The sequence below is a fragment of the Camellia sinensis genome, chromosome 5, assembly GCF_055761805.1.
Source record: "Camellia sinensis isolate YWXY chromosome 5, ASM5576180v1, whole genome shotgun sequence".
Classification (NCBI taxonomy): domain Eukaryota; kingdom Viridiplantae; phylum Streptophyta; class Magnoliopsida; order Ericales; family Theaceae; genus Camellia; species Camellia sinensis.
This window is the reverse complement of record NC_138965.1, coordinates 100,520,694-100,540,478: the sequence shown is the minus strand read 5'-3', so window position 1 is coordinate 100,540,478 and position 19,785 is coordinate 100,520,694. Positions and strand designations below refer to the sequence as shown.

Below are 19,785 nucleotides of genomic sequence, written 5' to 3'. Positions count from 1 at the left end.
ACCAGTCATAAAGAAACCCTACAGCATTGGGAAAAAAGATACAAAAAGGATGTTCACATTCTTAAAAATTCTCTTCTCTTTACTCTTCTTATCTTAAACGTTTAGTGTGTTCTTTTTCAGAAAGTGCTGGTTTTCTCCTTTTAAACTGAAATTCTGAAAACACGTAGAATTGTGAATGAAATTTGTTGCATAATCAGCTCTCCCTAATAATATTAAACTAATAATCTGTACTTATTAGTATTTTGCGATAATTCCTACTTGGTTTTATGATTCATAATTAATAGTGTTGTTGCCTAATAGGAAATAATTCATGAGGGAATCTGTTATTAATTATAGATACATAGAAAGTTATGCATATATGCATATTCTTACCATATGTTTTTACCTATGTCAATTTAGGTTGCCCCCTCCCCTTAACATTTTCATTTATGATAATCATCACTCTTCTTACCGTTGCATCTACCGGTCTTCGTTGTGCATGACCACACTATCTTTGTTTGTTATCTCTCAACTTCTCTTCAATTGATGCTACTCCTACCATTTCATGAATATTTTCATTTCGGATTTTTTTCTTTCCTTATCTTAACATACATATATCTTAGCATCCTCATATTAGCTACACTTATTTTATGAACGTGTTATTTTTTAGTTACCCAACATTCATGTAGCCGATCCCATTTGATGGGACGTAAGGCTTGGTTTGGTTTGGTTGGTTGGTTGGTATGTTCATTACATAATATGCGAGAAGCACTCCTCTACTTAAGCCAACCTACTTTGATTCTATTGATCACATCATGTTTGACCTCTCCATCCTTATTAATAGTAGAATCCAAGTAACGAAAATGTTCACTCTTTGTTATCTTTCAGTTTTCAATCTTCACTTCTCCACTATTTCTACTTCTATTGTTGCTATAGTTACATTCCACATTCAATTTTAGTTCTCCTAATTTTAAACCCTTTTGACTTAAGTGCTTTTCTCTAGATTTTTAATTTAATATTAATTCCTGCATTAGTTTCATCCACTAGAATCATCCGCATACAATATATACCATGGAACATCATCTTGAAAATGTTTAGTTAATTTATCCATAACTAAGATAAATAGGTAAGGATTCAAAGTTGACCGTTGATGCAACCTTATAGTGATTGGAAATTTATTAGTTTGTTTTGCACATGATTTAATTATAGTCACAACCCCATCATATGTGTCCATCACATAAATATACCCATTGGTCACACCATTTTCCTCTTACACGTACCATATTATATCTCTAGACATCCTATTGTAAGCTTTTTAAAATTTATAAAAACTATATGAAGATCCCTCTTCTTTTCTTTGTATTTTGATTTTAATCTTCTTAGTAAATATATTGCCTCCATAGTGGATCTACTAGGCATAAATACAAACTGATTTTCTAGCAGTGCCTTTGTAACTCTCAACCAATGTTCTATTACTATCTCCTACAATTTTATTGTATGACTCATCAACTTAGTTCCTCTATAGTTGTTACAATTTGAATATCTCATTTATTATTATTATTATTATTATTATTATTATTATTATTTTTCACTCATCAGACATTTTTGTAATAATTAGAATCTTACTAAAGAGACCCCCTCCTTACATATGCATTTCTAAGCCCAATAAGGATGTAATTTGGTCTTAATGTTCTTTTCTCCGTCTTTAATCAAGTATAAAAATGATCGTAACTATGTAAGTTTTTTACTTGGCATCTCTAATTGTCCTTGTAACCTCTTTATTAACCAACTTCTGTCTCCTAAATTTTTTCTCATTTTTACCCTTTTACCACTTTTTAAAGCATTATTTTTTTTTTTTTTGTTTTTAGTAAAACTTTTATCGTCATTCCACCTCCAAGTATTTTAGATATAGGTCCTTTTCTTTTTGTCTATTCAAAGACTTTTAGATATTCTTTTTACATTATATAATTGTATTCCACATATTATTGATATCACCTTTCAAACTTCTTGTTGCGTCACATCTAATTCTCAGCTTTTAGAATCCACTATTTAGTTTGTGAGCTTTTAATATGGGTTGAGAATACCTTTTAATGTATACATATAATATTGTTGACCTATGTTGTGATGTTAATCTCTTTTTGGGGATAAATTTGCAATCTTTACATATTAAAGTTGGCTAATTTTTTTACAAGAAAATAATCTATTCGATTGTTATTTGATTTACTTCTAAAAGTTATTAAGTGTTCCTTTCTCTTTTTAAAGAAGGCTTTAGTTACTATAAGTTCAAATACTATTGCAAAATCCAAGATGCCCTCTCCAGTCTCATTGCGGTCCCCAAAACCACATCCACCATGCAACCTCATACCCTTGCTTACCTTTTCTTACATGAATTTGTCTCCAGGGAATAATTACTTTTTCTCCTGCAACTCTCTCTTGGATTAGCTCATCTAATTGAGCTAATCATAGTACCTACTAATTCCATAGTTTTACCTGTTAATGTTCCCGTCTTCCAAGTTACTAATTTGAACCTACAATTTTGGGCTAACTTCTTTACTTGTGCTCGTCCAGAGAAATGAAAGCACCCTCACCTATTTTTCACTGCATTTGGGTGTCGATGTGGTGCCCCTTACCCATTTTTCAAGGTGCTTGAAGGTAGGAAGAAAGTATCGTGTCTTCGCATGTTCATATTATATTAAGATTCATGTTCATAAGGGGATCTAAGATGAGATTTTTACATGTTGACTGTCAGACTACCTAACAACACATAACCCTTCTCCTGACTTTGGCTTGGGAATGGCAATGTTGAAATAACACCAGTGAAATTGTTCCCAACTTCTTCATCTTAGTCCTGCATCAAATCTATGTAGTACATGTTATATATGTAGTTTCTATTGGGAGTTTATGCATCTGAAAGGGGAAGGGGGAGTATATATTTGTCTCAAAGATGGAAGCAGTCTCACTGCTTTTGATTTCATGAAATTCTCTGGGATGCTCTTAGGTGACACTGTAGTGGAACATGATTCCATTCAGATAGCTGGAACTTGTAAGTGACAAGTTTACCTGCAGCTTAGCTAAATTGAGGGTAATATAGGACTGGTACGTCCTTTTTGGCACCTTGTTCTCGTGCATGCTGATGGTGGTGATGCTTGCTCAAAGTTGATGGTGCTGACTGGACTTCACTTGGTTAATGCTTACATTGTTGTGATTTGGCCTTTCTAAGATTTTAATATGCACCTCTGTATTTTCTTTCTTAATCTATTTGATCTTTTGATTCATGAATGGTGCAGATTTCTATACTTTTTATGTCATAAATTCCTCAAAGCTCTCTTCAAAATACACCCTTGACATAACTAGAATATTTTGTGAAATTCATATTTTATTTGTTCCTCAATATTTACTCTCTAGACACATCCCTTTTATTGGTACTTCACTTCAGCACTTCCCCGCTCGTTGCTTGCTGCATATCCTCTCTTTCTGGTGAGTCTAGAAACTGATATAAAAAGCTGTTTCTTGCCTTGCTAGGCATCTCATTCTTGTGTATATGCTAGTTGTTTAGTTACAGTGTGATGTGATATGCTTGCTGCTTAGATTGGGTGTCTACATTTTTCAGATTCTTCTCTATTGTCATGGTTAACAACTCTGGAGTGCAGTGTAGTGGGTATTGTATCTTACTAGAAAAGTGGCCCCGAGAAATGTTTTTTCTTTTGAGCTCAGTAAAGTACTGATGGTCGTTTCACCTGCTAATCATATTACATGTTTTATAAGCATAAGAACTTATTTAAAAAACTTTAATGATAAATGCTTGTCTGAGTTGGTTTTTGTTTGCATAAATATCTAGCGAGGCTTTTCTTTTTCTTAAACTATTCATGTTTTAGTGTAATAATAGTTTGCAGATCTTTTGATGTAGTGATCTGGTTAAAACTCTATACAGCATACATGTTGCTTAGAATTTGGATCTCTTTGAAATTGTCCAGCTTTAGTTAAAGTACATTTCCCCCTTTCTGACTTGATGCAACATATTTGTTGCAGATTGCGGTTTTTCTTGATAGGAGGGTTTTGTTCTACATTCTTCCAGTTTTCTCATTTGTTTTACTTTATTCCAAGCTTCCACATAAGGTATTGCTTATGAAACTTGAAATTCAGTTTACTTAAGGTCAGCTTTTTGCACAGATTCTATCATAGTTGTCATTGCTGCAGGAGCTCCGCTTTATTATTAGTTCTGTTCCAATGTTTAACTTATCAGCGGCAATAGCAGCTAGCAGAATGTACGTCTCTTTTCTCTAGTTTAATTAATACCTCAATTAATTTGTAGGAATACAGAGTTATTTATATCTTGTTGTAGTTGTTTTAAATGATATACTATATTTTTTTGGGTGTAATACTCCATTTTGACAGCCTGCTCACTGCTCTACCAATATTACTGCAGTATAGGGTCCTTAAATATAGGGTGTTAAAAATTAAATACTAGAAAATTGGTTAGTGTTTATTGATGGCGCATTTTTAATATAAACTCTGATTTTATGGCGCAATGCGGATCCATTGATTGATTGGGTACGTGGTTCATCAATCTTATAGCATGGCCTATTGTAGGTCTGAAAGCATGGTAGAATGCTATGTTCATGCCAACTAACTGTATTAAGTATAGTGTGCAGATAGGAGGCTTTGGCCATGTTTGAATATGCCCAATATCTGGTCATGATTTCCAAAGACTTTCATGCATTTCATTCAGAAATAAGTGCATATTCGGTTATGAGGTGAGAGTGAGCAATAAGGCTTGGGGATTTGGAGGCTTGAAATTTTCAGTCAAGATCTCTCTTAGGAAATAAATTTCAAGATACGGCTGCAAGCGAGATCGATTTTGGAGAAGTGAAGTAGAAATATGGTAGTGTGTTGGGGAATTGGTTTTTGATGGAAATTTTTATTTCATAGTTGATGGGCTTTGAAAGGATATTTGGTTATTGTGGAATGATTTTTGGAGCTGTACTCGGTTTGTTGTTGGAAATGGTAAGAAAGGGCTTAGGGTTTTCTGCTGTCATATATTAATTTTGGCTTGCTGCTTGTAGGAAAGTGCAACCCCTACTGCTGTGTAATCTCAGCCTTTGCCTTCTATCTATGGTCATTGATAAACATTTTACTTAATTTCCAAGTTTTTTCTTGTCCCAATCCCCAATACATGGTCCTATATCTACCTTGTATTTAATATCTTATGCCAATTACTTGCTGAAAATTTGTAACTTGCCAGAAAAATTATCTGAGTCTTGTAATGAAAATCTAGGGATTTTTCCTGAATCTTGTGTAAGTTAAAGTTTGCTACAATTCTGACTGTATATGGCTCTCTTACAAGTCTATATGAGTGTAAAGTGAACCAAGATGCTATAGCTCTTCACTTAGGGGCTCATTTGTGATTGACTTGTGAGATAGAAAAGTCAAGTTGGACACAAATTGAAACTTTGTCTATTTATTTCACTCAAACTCAGTTCAATAATCAAATAAGCACTTAAAAATTCTGTAAAATATGAAGCTACTGAAGTTGGACCCTTGAACTACTTAGTTAAAAGACTTTTTCAAGATCAGCTCAAGCGAAAGAGGAGCCAAGCTTTATCGTATTTTGAAGCTCATTAATTGGTTGAGCCAAGCTTGAGCAACTTGCTACTCAGTGTAACTTGTTTACAGTGCTATCTATGCAACACTTCTGCTGGCTCACATGGATAACAATTTAGAAAGCTATGCTTATACTGCAAATATCAGTACAATTTGTAACTTGTCCATTATCGTGAGATCTTGTTATTGATTATTCATTTTACACAATTGGATTTTGTGATTCCTTCATTTATTTTTGGCTGCTAATAATATTTTATTATTTCTGATGTTACTTGCTGCAGCTGTAATAATAGGAGGAAGAATTTCTGGAATTTGCTTTATGTTGTTTTGCTGGGATTGCTCATGATCAGGTTGGAAGAATAGTCATTTTGTTCTTATTGCAAATATTGAATTAACTCACCTATCTATACTCATTTTCACTTTTTGTAGTCTAGGGTATACGATCATAACTTTTATGGCATCCTATGAGAATTATCCTAGCGGTTATGCTCTAAGAGACTTGCATAAGAATGGTCAGCTCTCTCTCTCTCTCTCTCCCCCTGTGTGTGTGCATTTGTTTGTGTGCCGCGGGTATCTCGTAAGTTTCCGTGCTGGCTGCTACAAAGTCAAACATGTGTGTGCAGAATTTCTCAATGCTTTATTAACCAATGTCTGATGTTTGTGTAGACCTATATGTCCCAAGATTGCAAATCTCATTATGATTGACATTGTGTCATTCTGTAGAAAAAACAAAATGTGCAAAGCTTAGACCATTTATTCGGTTCATTATGGGACAGTCTCTTTGGAAATTATTCACTTATTTAGTCTGTTGACGGTTGACAAGTATAGATTTCATGTCACGTGGTACAACCTAAAAGTTCTGGATTTGCCTATTTTATTTGAATGTTTAAAAAGATGAAAACAAAAATGTGTTCAATGAATTTGCATGATGTGTAGCATTTTGGTTGAATTCCGCAGAATGAATAGGCCTAGCATTGTCCAAGGTCTAAAACCTAATGTGTCTTCTTGTCTTGTTACCCTATTCGAAAGCCTCCGGGCTTGCTACATGTGAGAGGCTTCAATACAACTTTATTCCCTGAATACATTTGGGTGGCTTCAATGCATCTGGGAGGCTTTAAGCCACCCCGCAAAACCCTTCTGGCGAATACCGATGACCTCCTGCCAACCTCTGGCAACCCTCCCGCCAGTGGCCACCATCTCCGGCTATCCCCACTGCTGGCCACCACCTTGGACAACTCACAAAACATGTTTCCTTGTTTTTATATGTTTTTAGAACATTTGTGAACAAACAAGATTTTCATTTTGCTTTTGTGAAAAAACAAAAGCAAAAATATGTTTCCTATTTTTGTAAATAGAAAACAGGAAACTGGCAACCTTACCAAATGCCACTGAGATTGATTCAGGGAAATATGTAACCAAACACAGCCACAACTGTATGAGAGTAAGCCTCGTTTGCATTTGTGTATCCATTGATATAGACATTTAAGTCTGTAACTTAGATACTTGTAAGTGAAGAAATCATTGTTTCTGCTCCTTTCTCTTTTTGGTTGGATATTTATTGGTACTGTTGATTAGCACCATTTTTTTTATTTTAATATTATTAGCTTCATTTATATTTGTATTGCATGGGATGCTCCTTTTTTTATTTTTTTTTCCCCTTTAAAAATTATATTTATGTATACTTGTGTCATATATATATATTATTTTGAATTGTGTTTCTTGGTGACAATTGGAAATGATTATCCTGACAGGCTGTCTCACAAACAATTCAAATGAACAATGGGTTCACATTGACACCTTCTCAGCAATGAACGGGATCTCCCGCTTTTGTGAAAATGATTTCCCTTGGAGGTAGGGTGTGAATTGAATACAACTATTGTAATATATCACGGCCAACAGAGCATGATAAAAACCAAAAAAAAAAAAGAAAACCTAATGGGTTCCAAGAACAAGAGAGAGAAATTAGAGAGAGAGAGAGAGAGAGAGAGGAACCCAAAAGGTTCTAGAGAGAGAATATCTCAATACCAATCAATTATCATATAATGATCTCTACTTCTCTAGATATAGGCCACTAACTAACTACTCACTAACTATCTCACATGTTAGGCACATGCCCTATCAAAGTCCTCAATTGCCATTTCTAGAAGAGAATTTGTAGACGATTTTTCTCTTGCTTTCTAGAGATTGTACTTCACATTATTTGAATTAACAAAATTTGATATGTTCCACTTATCTTGATTTTAGGCATGAAGTTGGTGTCACTGTAGATAACTTAGAAAACAAATCAAAAGTAGTTTATTCACCTTTTACTTGTAGGAAGAATCGTTGTGATAGCAAGGGTACATTGAATTGGTTTAGAGTTGACAATCCATTGTTGATATGAAGATGATGGAAATATCTTCTCAATCTTGAAGATTACAAACTTTAGGTTGCATTTTCTTTAAGAAGACAGGCAATCATCCTGACGTGTGGCCCTCTGTCTATTACTCACCCAGCACACGCTGAAACAAATATTTACTGATGTTAGGGTAACTTTTTGTGGTGCAGGTCATTGTGATGATAGTTGCTGTTAGTTTCACAAATTTAGTAATTGAGCATGGAACTGTTGTGAATAAATTTCCATGTGGTGCAATGGGTTTAATGTGGTTACTTTGCTTTCGAACTTATCTGTTGGCATATTATTTAGTGATGGACTCCTTTAATTTTATGTACATAAACCAAACCGGACCAAACTAAGCTTTATGTCCCACTCAAGTGGGGTCAACTTAAATTAATCATTTTTTCTCCTTTCTCATTTGTCGAAAGCTATATGTTCAGTTAAATTAAGAATTTTTTTTTATATACTGTTGCATTAGGCCTTCCCTCCCCCCAAACATTTTCATTTTATGTTATTTGTTTTTTTAAAAATTTGTACATATTTAAAAAAAATTATCATTTGTATAATTTGTTTGGTAGTTCATAATTAGATCATTTTCTAATGCAGGTATTCTAAAGAAGAAGATATCCCTCTGGAAGAACTTTTTCACAGAAATTTCACATATCTTTTGAAGTGAGTTACCTATAGCATTTTCTTTATTTTTGTCATAAAACATGCACCAAAAGCCACACAAAGAGGAAGAGGCCCCAGTTATATAGACACTCGTGTAGTCAATGCCTCATAATAACAAAGAAGCACAAGCATTTCTAAGAAGGGAGTTTGTGTTTGTGTTAGACGCCGCAATTCGTTAGAGACAATCAGATGTGTCAAATTTTTTTTTCAAATGTTACATGCTTTCAAAACTTGGGAGACACGTCTATGACTTCAACACATTAAGAAGCACAAACACTTCCAGGGTGGCATTTTTGTGTCAGGCATGTATAGGCATTGCCACTTGTTGTACACTTCCAGACACCAAACCAAACCAAACCAAAGCAAGCCTTAAATCCCATCAAATGGGGTCGGCTACATGAATCCTTCTTCTCCACGTGGCCCTATCAAAGGCCATTTCATTAGTCAAATTAAGTAGATTCATATCTCTATTTATAACGCTATTCAACGTTAATTTAGGCCTACCCCGTCCCCTAACACTTCCATCTACCGTTACAGTATCGCATCTCTTCACTACTGCCTCTCTTGGTCTCTGTTGAATATGGCCAAACCATCTCAAACGATTCTCTCTCAACTTATCTTCTATCAGTGCTACTCCTACCCATTCCCGAATACACTCATTCCTAATCCTGTCCTGTCTAGTCTTACCACACATCCACCTTAGCATCCTCATCTCAGCCACACTCATCTTATCTACATGATGTTTCTTGGTTGCCCAACACTCCATCCCATACTTGTACACTTCCAGACACACTTCAAAATTTTAGGGGTCATGTGTCCATTGCTTAGACACATGCAACACAATACAAGTTAAAACAAAATAAATTAAGATCCAATGATAAAAGAAAAACAAAATAGATTTATACTGATTAATTCTTCCTCTTTTAAGCATTAAAAATGAATATTATTTATTAATATTATCATTTTTTGATGAATTATTCATATATATATGATATATAATAATTTGTAAAATTATATTGTTTGTTAATTTTTTTTTTTAATTTCCTGTCAAAATTGTTGTCTTGTTGTACCCGTGTCTGTGCTATTTAGGACATAAAATACATTGCAATTTTGAATAAAATAACTTGGGAACCTATGAATTGAATTATTTTCATATTGGATCAAAATTGATTTAAGTGTAGTTGAAGAGTCTAAAATCGATCAAAATTGTAATTTCTGTTTTTATCCAATCCCTTTTTGTTTGAAGTGATCCTACCTAATTCTATTATTCTCTTTTTGTGACAGTGAGCATGCAAACATCAATGGATTCAAGTGTTTATTTACCACAAGTGGGTTTTCCTGGGTTCATCTTCAAATTGGATTTCCACCCATTTCACTGGTAAGGGCTTCACTCTGTATCTAATTGTTAATTGATTGATAACATTGCTACACCACATTTCCATGATTGTAGTAAACTGCAGGTTAAACAGCCCAAAGTATTTATTCATGGAAATATCAGAAACAAGGATGTTATGAATCGAAGTTGGCTGGGTTGCTCATGACTTGTTAAGGAAGACCTGCCCGTGTTGTAAGATAGAATTTTTGAAATTAAAGAGGTCAATAATGCCCTGTTTGTTTGGAAATAAAATATTTTTCATATTTCATGCATTTGGTACAACGGAAAATAAATATCAACAGAAAATGAACTTATTTGGGCAAAAAATATTTTTTATTTCTGAAAGATAGAAAATATTTTATAGATTAAATTCTAAAAATGTCACCACACTACGGCCACCACTCTACCACCACGGCTACTACTAACACCACCTCCACTCCGCCAACACTGCCACCATCACCTCACCTCACCTCCACCACAAGCACCACCATTGCCGCCGCCGCGACGAAAACCACCCCACCTCAACCACAACACCACCTCCACTACTTCACCACTGACACCACTAACGCCAACACTAATACAACAAAAGTTTCAAAGTCAACAAAATATAGGATAATGTTTTGTATGGAAAATATTTCTGAAAAAAGTTTTTCATTCTGTTGAAAAATGTCTTTTGCCGAAATAAATGGAGCGTAATTTGTTTTGTTTTGTTTTGTTTTTTTTTTTTTTTTTTGTGTCGACATACACTAAATTTTGTAAAAATATGAACTGGTTGCAGGTACCATGTAAGAGAACCTTGACTAGAGGAATTGGAGTTCGTCTTCTAACTACACCTTTGCCCCAATTGTAACTGAACTGTAATTCAGTGAAATTGCTTGACCTGTCCAGGCATAAACAGCATTGTTCTATGTTATGAGATTGACAATTCATTCGGTATCTCAGAGAGATTTCTGTATGAATTCAAAGCTTCACGAGATTTTTTAATGTAAAGTACTTCAAGAAAATTCATCATTGGACCACATATGTCTTGGTAGATGGCAGCTGGAAGGTGTGTTCTAAAGATCTAAGCATGTTAGAGATTTTGTTAAGTAATTAGCTTGAATAAGGTTTTTTATTTTATTTATTTTTTTAAATGGTTGTGTGCTAGTATACGGGGAGAGAAAAGAAAATTAATTATTGCATATACTTTTTTGTGACAGCGCAAAAGACCATGTCGCAATTACTTTTCATGATGGTAGAAGTGTATGCATTGTGTTTTGGCAATGGCAACCTCTTGTGATGGTGTAGTGCAATCGCAAATAGTATATTTTTAAAAATTGGAAAAGCATTTTAAGAATGTATTGTTTGTTTGTCTCATGTATTTATATCATTGGGTATTGATTTTAGATTCTTATTTTTGTCTAGGTTCTGACTATCCAAATAGTCTTACAATGTAACGGTTGAAATTGACAAATAACCAAAAAAAAATAAAAAAAATTGGGAGATCAAAATTACTTAGAACGCGTATTGGATAAATTTACAGGTATATATTTTATATTTTATATCATTTTGTTAAAGTTTTAAATGATTTGTTTGAAATTAGAGTAATTTGACTCAAATTAAAATTTTTAGAGATGTAATTAAAAAGCTAAAATAAAGAATATGAATTGACTGGACAACGACAATGGCCACCAGAGGAAAATTTGTATGAATTTGCGTAGAACTCGATCTCAGCAAACCAGTAAGGCCCAAATTCAAATTGGAAGATAGGTACTGTAACAAAGAATATAAATCCCTACACTCTTTCTGCTTCCTTTGTGGAAGATATTGATGACCGTGAGGAAGCATGCAAAATTCACATCCTTGAGTGTGCGATTGGTGAAGAAAACCATTTCTGACGGAGGAGTCACTATCCTAGCTTTGCTTGAGGGCAATGGTAACCTGCAACAGGAGAAAGGGGAAAAGGCATTTGGCCCATGGATGCTGGTAACCAAACGTAGTAGAAAACCAGTCCAGACTACAGTAGGTTATACCCAGCAGCGGAGCGCAAGAAATTCAAATATCTAGATGAAAGCCAAAAAGGCTATGGAGACCTTTCTAAGCCCACCTCACATCTCGGTCTAAGCTAATCCAAGGATTCGAAAGGTAAAACCAAGGTTAGCACTATGCAAACAAAACCCAAGGAACTAGACTCCCAAATACACATACAAACAGGTTTGATTTCAATGGGGGCATGCTCATCACATCAACCTAGAGATCCTATGGCAGATTCACTAACTTATGAACAAGTCAAAATTTCTAGTCGCACCAATGGCCATCAGACACACCAAAGTTCAACTGACATGACCTGTACCTTGGCAAGCACAATACACCAAGACTCAAACATGGTAGAAGCAACCTAACCACAATCTTTGAACACCAACCCAACCTCTGCTTCCCTTAGTGTTATTATTCCTAAGGCACTGTTAAGCTAGGAAACAAAGCCACCAGACCCAGGAGATTTAAAAAATGGAGGATCAAGAAGAGCTGAACCCAGAGGAGTACAAGATCGAGGTGAAAGAACACTTGAGACAGAACAGAGCAGCGGATTTTGTTAGATCCAGAGAATGAAGTTCTTGTCGCTTTTGTTTGATGGATAAAACAAATTCATCTGACAGTAGAACCAAATCTAGGGGGGTAACCCATTGAAACCATTTCACTCAATTCAGATGGTCTCCATGAGATCAATGGAGGACAATCATCAGAGGATTTGTAGCATTGTCAAAGAGTAGCAACTAACTCGTCTCTCACCTATCCTCCCATGGATTTGTTAAAATTATTATTCTAGAATTGTCGCGGTGCCAACAATAATACTTTCAAATGCAATCTTGTGGAGATCATTCGTGTTCACAAACCTGAGATTTTGATTCTAATGGAAACCAAAGTGGCTTTCAGCGAAATGGCAAACTTCTTCAACAGGCTAGGATTCAAAGCTTCTACCATTGTTGACCCAGTTAGCAAAGCATGGGGCATCTGGATTGTTTGGGACACAAATCATGTCAATGTTAGAACCTCATCAAGCCTCAAGTCATCCACGCTACTATCCACAAAGAAGACTATGAGGAATGGGGTCTTAGTTGCGGGTTACGCTAGCCCAAACCATATCATTAGAGAAGCATTGTGGAATAACTGGAAGAAGTGGCAGACATCATGGACAAACCCTCGTTAGTTGCAGGAAACTTCAATGATTATGCAAGCCAGAGTGAACGAAGGAGCTTCTTTACCAGCCAAACCTCTCCTAGAACCCATAAATTCCTTGATAGAGTTAACAATTGCAATCTAATAGACTTGGGTAGCTCTATAGGCAATGACTTGCTAACACTATGGAAAGACTGAATAGAGCAATGCGTAATGAAGACTAGAGAACCATGTTCCTGGAAGCCACTATAAGAGTTCTCCCCAGAACTTATCAGACGATTCCCCCTTTATTGTGCTCACTCAAGGTATGCATTCTCTTAACCCTCTCAATAGACCTTTTAGATTTGAAGCTGCTTGGATGTCTCACCCTAGTCTTCTAAATGTTGTTAATTCATCTTGGAATGATATGAATAATAACCTCCTTAACTCTAATAACTCCATTGTTGAATTCACTATTAGAGTTAAAGAATGGAATAAATAGGTTTTTTAAAAGAAAAAGACATTTACTTGCTAGAATTGAGGGCATCTAAAGAGCTATGACTAATAACTTCACCCATAGTCTTCATACTCATGAAAAAGAGATTGTTAAATAGTATAATGCTACCTTGTTCCAAGAGGAAGTCCTTTGGTTTCAAAATCTAGATCTAATCAGATTACTTGGTGATAAAAAATACCATGTATTTTCATGTTTCCGCCATCACCAAAAGAAGGAAACTAAAAATCAATGCGCTTAAAGATAATAATGGTAAATGGATTATTGATGTTGAGGGTATTAAAGAGAATATTTTTTATTATTTTTCTACACTCTTCAAAAGAGAGGATATCCATCCTCTTGATCATTGGAGGAATGTTGCTTCTGCCTGTTTCACACATGAAGATAATGATAGGATGCTAAAACCTCTTTCCAATTTTGAAATCTTAAAGCGTTGTAAAGGGTATTGGAGCTTTTAAAGCACTGGGTAAGGATGGGATGCAAGCTATCTTCTACCAAAAGTACTGGAGTACTGTGGATAAATCTGTGTGATTTTGTCAACACTTGTTTCCATAATAAAAAGGCCCTTATGCTGTGTTTGGTTGGGGGATTTGGAGAGAGATTTGGAAAGAGAAATGGAAAAGGTAGGTGAAATGTGAATAAATCATGCCTATATTTCACATAGTTTCACACACTTTTTCCCTTTCTCTTTCTAAATCCCTCCCCAAATCCCCCAACCAAACACACCATTAGTGAAGTGAATGAGACCCTTATTGTGCTGATTCCCAAAATTGATAACCCTGAAAGCACCAAACAATTTAGGCCCATTAGCCTCTATAATGTCACTTATAAGATCATATCTTAAACTTATCGTGGGAAGAATTAGACCACTCCTTGATAATCTTATCAGTCCCAACTAAATTAGCTTCATTCCTGGTAGAAACACTACAGATAGCATCATTATCACGCAAGAAATCCTCCATACTTTGAGATTTAAAAAGGGCAAAGAGAGTGGTATGATCTTTAAAATTGACCTTGAGAAGGCTTATGACAGATTGTCTTGGGACTTTATCAGAAATTCTTTGATTGAATTTGATCTTAATGATAACTAGGTGGAGTTGATAACGAGTTGTGCCACCAATAACCACTCTTCCATTCTCTGAAATGGCGAATTGATTGAGGGAATCCATAATGAGAGCGGTCCCATTGCTTGACGGATTTGCAGCTACAGAACAATCTCCGATTATGTTCCAGTACCAGAAAATAAGCCATGAGAATGCTACAAAAAACAACAACCTTCTTTCTCTTGCTCTGTGCAGCCACATCTGTTCATCAAAGCAACCCATGTATGATCTCTTGAACTGGAGGGCACAATGGCTGATCAACCCACACAAAAAATCCACAAACACTATACATTTGAGCAACTTAGCCATTATACACTTACCCCAATTTGGAGACATCCCAAAATCACAGTATTATACAAATTAAGAGGTAAAATCTAACAAATTAAAATTATAATATAAATTGCAGGAACCATTTATCTTATTTATCTTCTTTTTTTTAATTTTTTTTTTTTTTTTTTTTTTTTTTTTTTTTTTTTATCAATAATTACATAATAGGTTATGTGTAAACTTTTAATTTATTACCAACTAAACTATTTATGTTATTGTGAGTGAAATTGTTGATGAGTCCTATTCTAAGTTTTTTAAAGTCTTACATGAGGGCCTCTAGGAGGCAATATTGGAAGAATTGTCATGTGGGTTGCTTTCATTATTTTGTTTTGGTAAACAAAGAAACTTCATTGCTTCATATAAAGCAGTAACAAAAAAGAAAAAGAAAAAAAAAATCTCAAGATCCCTAAGCTAGCTAGAGGAGAAGATTTGAGAACCTATATTCTAGAGAAACCTAAGCAATATGGAGCATGAACCAGACTAACTATAAAACTGTTTTTTGTGATTAATATTTTTAATAAATTCTCAAGCATGTCATTAATTTTTTAATGTTCTTACACCATAATCAGCCAATAGTGATTCGTATCTTGATGTTATTATTTTAAAATCTTATACGTATATATATTATGAGAGTAAATGATGAGTCACAGAAGAAGTGAATTTACATTAGTGTTAAGTGTTAATCTGTAAATGTAATAGAATATTGCTCCAAGAGTATTGCATAATTTCTTATCACATGGAGACATGGGTCGGCGGCCAATACAAAGAGAGGTTGGAATTAAATTATTATTATTATTTTTTTTTTGTAAAAAGAAAAAAAAAAAGAAAAAACTAGAGAGATGATTTTATTTTCAATTGATAACAATTTGAGAGAGAGGGAATGAGATTTCTTAATTATTTTTAATGGATGTTCATTTATTCTAGGGTGTAAACTCAGCCCAAGACACATGGGCAATCTGAGCCCAGCCCAGAGTCAGGCCCAGATCCTCAGATACTGCTTGGCCCAAGAGGCTTGAAGCCTTGCCCAAGGCTCACCCTCAAGCCATACCTTTTTTATTTTTTATTTTTTTTGGGATTAGGGATGGTCATTTTTATCCACCCTACCCTGCACGGGGTTTAGGAATGACCATTTATTAGTATTTTTATATTCTAAGTTATAAAATTAACCTGCTCCCAGCCCTTCCTCGCCACCAACCTAATTTTTTCCACCCCGATATAATACAGGACAAGAGCGAGCAATAAGAAACCAGCCTATCACCATTCTAGAGGAAAAGGTAAATAAATGAGAGAGCCTTGTTCCAATGCCAATTGAAAGAGATCAAGGTAAACAATATATGTGCATAGAGGAAAAGGTAAATAAGCGAAACACCGAATAAAAAAATTCAAAAACTTTTCTCAAATTGATTTGTTAGTCCAAATATGTAACTGGATGGGCATCGCTAGTCTCCGGTCCTCGGATTTGAAAAATCTCTCTCCTCCTTACCTAATAGAGTAGGGTTAAGTGATTTTGTCAAAACCTAATTAGCAACTGCAGAGCACAGGATAAAAGATAACGAGATTACAACATTGCAAGATCAATCAGAATGTGCGAACATAATATTTCAAAGTAATTTAGCCCCGTGAAGAAAAAAACTAAAGAGTCCCTTGATGACCTCCTTTTTGGAGACAGAAAGAAAGTAAAAGCGGGAATTGACCCTACCTAGGCAAGTGAATTGGACTAGTGTAGTTCGTTCATGAAAAAATTTAAATTGATCTAATAATCGTTACCAGATTTTATTATATTTAATTTCAAAGAAAAATTGAGAAAGTAGGATAATGAAAATAAATTATCCGATTTAAATAAAATAAAATCACGCACTTGTAATTATCATGACTAATCTAAACCCAAGTTTATGATTCCCTCAGAGACAAGGTGTGCCTGGCAAAACACAAATAGCACAGCTACAAAATGTAAACAAAGCACAATTAACATATATGACAAACTTTGGGAACAACAATTTTCACAAGAAAAATTACTACCCCTACAGGAGGTGGTATTTTTGTGTAAAGGGTATATTATCATGGCGTGTATCCCTCTCATATATACATGGAGCCCACACTTGGGAAGCTCATGTCTATGTGAGAGAAAAGATATGACATCATGATGTACCAATTATACAATAAACAGTCTCTTTTTGCAGGCTTAATAGTTGCACTAAACATCTACATCAAACAAGAGTTCAACCCGGATTTGTTTACCCTCAGCGTCTTGAGCCATGAAGTTGTAACATCGATCTCCACTGGAATGAGCATTCTCCTCCCTTTTAACCGTTGGAAATACTTTTTTAAATATCTTAACTATCACAAGTCTTACTGCAAAAGGCACTGCAGCAGCAAGATATCGAAACTTAACTGACTCAGTTGGTGTGACGGCGAAAACTGCAGAGCCATAGGTTACAATCTTTGAAGCCATAGCTACTAAGATTTCAAATTTGAAATGGAACCTAGATTTGAGATAAAGACAAAGGAGGATAAGGATGGACGTAGAGAGTGCCAATGTGTTAGAAATCAAGAACACATAAAAGGGTATTTGTTCTGAAATCATAAAGCATTATAAATTAACGCAGCGGATAAAATGATTTGGATCATACCTTAATGGCACAACCTTGTGGATAAATCACGTGCTTCAAAAATCTGATCAGTCAACGAAAGCAGTGGAGTGATACTACAAAATGAGTATCACCCACACAAGTCACAGTGCAAAATGACTTGATCGTTGTTTTTGGAAGAGAGTCAGAATATGAGAAATTTCTGTGTCTCTTAGACTTAGACTTAGACTTGACAGGAGGGTCTCAATTTATACATGTATAGGAGAGAGGAAAAACCTCTAGCCTTTATGGCTGGTCATTAATGCACCATTAACCTCTGCAATAAAGGCAGGAGTTACAAACTCCATTAATGCATGAGTTACAGTTATAAATTCAAAGCATTGAAATGGCCATGCCACATGGGCGCCCATTTCTAACATCTCCCACTCGCACATGAGTGGCATGACACTGCCACATCTCTATCTCAATCTCTCCAGAAAATGAACAGTCTCATACTAGCCAATGCATCGTGCGACCGCTGAGAACACCTGCAAGTGGGAGCTCTATACTAGAAACTCAATATGAGTCAGCATAGAGACATCAACCCAAAAAGAACAGAAATAGTGTCTCATATACCCCAGACCCATTTAATTACACCGGTCCAAAAAACATCTCTAATCCCTCAAAAAGAGCATGTTTGACCCTCTTAATTCTTGCAATATATTCACACTCAATTCGCCTCTCATACAAAGCGATGTGAGTTGCCGGCAGTGAATATACAACAGTGGTGTAATACTAGATGATCTTCCCTTTGCCCTCATGCCATTTAGTTTAGGATTGACCGCTTTCCCAGTGATGTCCCTTAAGACCGAATCATACATGACCGCAGGCAACATACCAAAGTAGCAGAACATCAACCTCTTACCTTATGACATAGTCAAAAGTCACAAAAGGGTACATAAATGAAAATCATATCAATAATAACACGTAAGACTCACACGGTGAGGAAACAGGGATCCATTCTCTCACCTCATTACTCAGTCGCCAAGCACGTATAGTATGAATACATGTTACGGTGGAGTAACTCTTCCAAAAGAGTGACGTCATCCTCGATACACCGTACAGATATAAGTCTAGTCTCTTTCTAGCGCCTAACCCGAATTCTCTATTTGCTCGCTTTCTAGGCGCCAAATGAGATCTCGCATCTGGCTAATCATAATAGGCACAACATGGAAAGTGGTACTAATATCCATGTTTGATCCTTAACACGACCTCATCTTGGTTGTAACCAAGGCGACATATATAGTGGATTATTTAAGCCTCTCTTGGCTCCAAATAAAAATAAACCACTAGTCTCATCCTTGCTCGCTCCTAAGCGCCAATGGCGATTGCTCGTGTGAGTGAGCCAATCTTGCCTGCTGACATCATCATCTGCTAATCATTATGACACAAACCATAATAGTGTCAACATCCCATCATCTCAAAATAAGTGATCGATTTAAAAAAAATTGACCACAGCTTGCGCAATTATAGATTCCAAACATAAGCCTTATCAGCACCTCTTGCGATAAGTATATACAACGGAACCCACCATGTGCGCCTCACATGAAGTGATTCAAGATCACAATTCTAGATTCCAAACATAAGCCTTATCAGCACCTCTTGCGATAAGTATATACAACGGAATCCACCATGTGTGCCTCACATGAAGTGATTTAAGATCATTACCTCTTGTGCAGTAACCTCTCTAAAGATATTTTGGTGACCAATTTGCGTTCATTCTTAATGCGCCCAACTAGCGCATTGAATCTTACGAGGAGCAAATTAATATGCTACTAGTAAAGCATTTTATCCACAGTCCAATGAGTAAGGTTAATGTCTAAACAACTCAGTTGACCATTTACCAAAGATAACACTTATCATGCCGAATACGCCCACATAGCGTACTTTAGGCTCCCACAACAAAGAAAAAAATAAGGAATATAGGTCATCTGTTTTTTCCAAAGACAATCCGAGGATTCACTCAATAGCTAAGGCTCTGGCTTTTACCGATAGGTAAGTCAATGGGTTTGCAATTTTGCAACTAGAATCATTCTAGGATATTCCTTATGTAAGTCATCGAAGATAAACCGAGA

At 35.5% G+C, this 19,785-nt stretch overlaps 1 protein-coding gene across 13 annotated transcripts in view; it reads left to right on the top strand.

Annotated features, from left to right (window-relative positions):
* Window positions 1–11,210, top strand: part of ALG12 (homolog of asparagine-linked glycosylation 12) — a 40,203-nt gene extending 28,993 nt beyond the window's left edge. Inside the window, exons 12-21 of one of the 13 annotated variants that reach the window (XR_003634250.2) lie at window positions 3,385–3,456; window positions 4,009–4,095; window positions 4,177–4,244; window positions 5,862–5,930; window positions 6,010–6,092; window positions 7,332–7,431; window positions 8,564–8,629; window positions 9,914–10,007; window positions 10,090–10,224; window positions 10,783–11,210. Coding sequence is in view for 4 of the 13 variants with exons in the window: in XM_082869390.1 (XP_082725516.1) it covers window positions 3,385–3,456; window positions 4,009–4,095; window positions 4,177–4,244; window positions 5,862–5,930; window positions 6,010–6,092; window positions 7,332–7,431; window positions 8,564–8,629; window positions 9,914–10,007; window positions 10,090–10,170 (720 nt within the window). In the remaining 9 variants the exon portion in view is untranslated. Of the gene's footprint in view, window positions 1–3,384; window positions 3,457–4,008; window positions 4,096–4,176; window positions 4,245–5,861; window positions 5,931–6,009; window positions 6,093–7,331; window positions 7,432–8,563; window positions 8,630–9,913; window positions 10,008–10,079; window positions 10,225–10,782 lie in introns of all 13 variants that reach the window. The other 12 variants (XR_014329890.1, XR_014329889.1, XM_082869390.1 and 9 more) reach the window with 12 other exon arrangements.
* The last annotated feature ends 8,575 nt before the right edge of the window (window positions 11,211–19,785 follow it).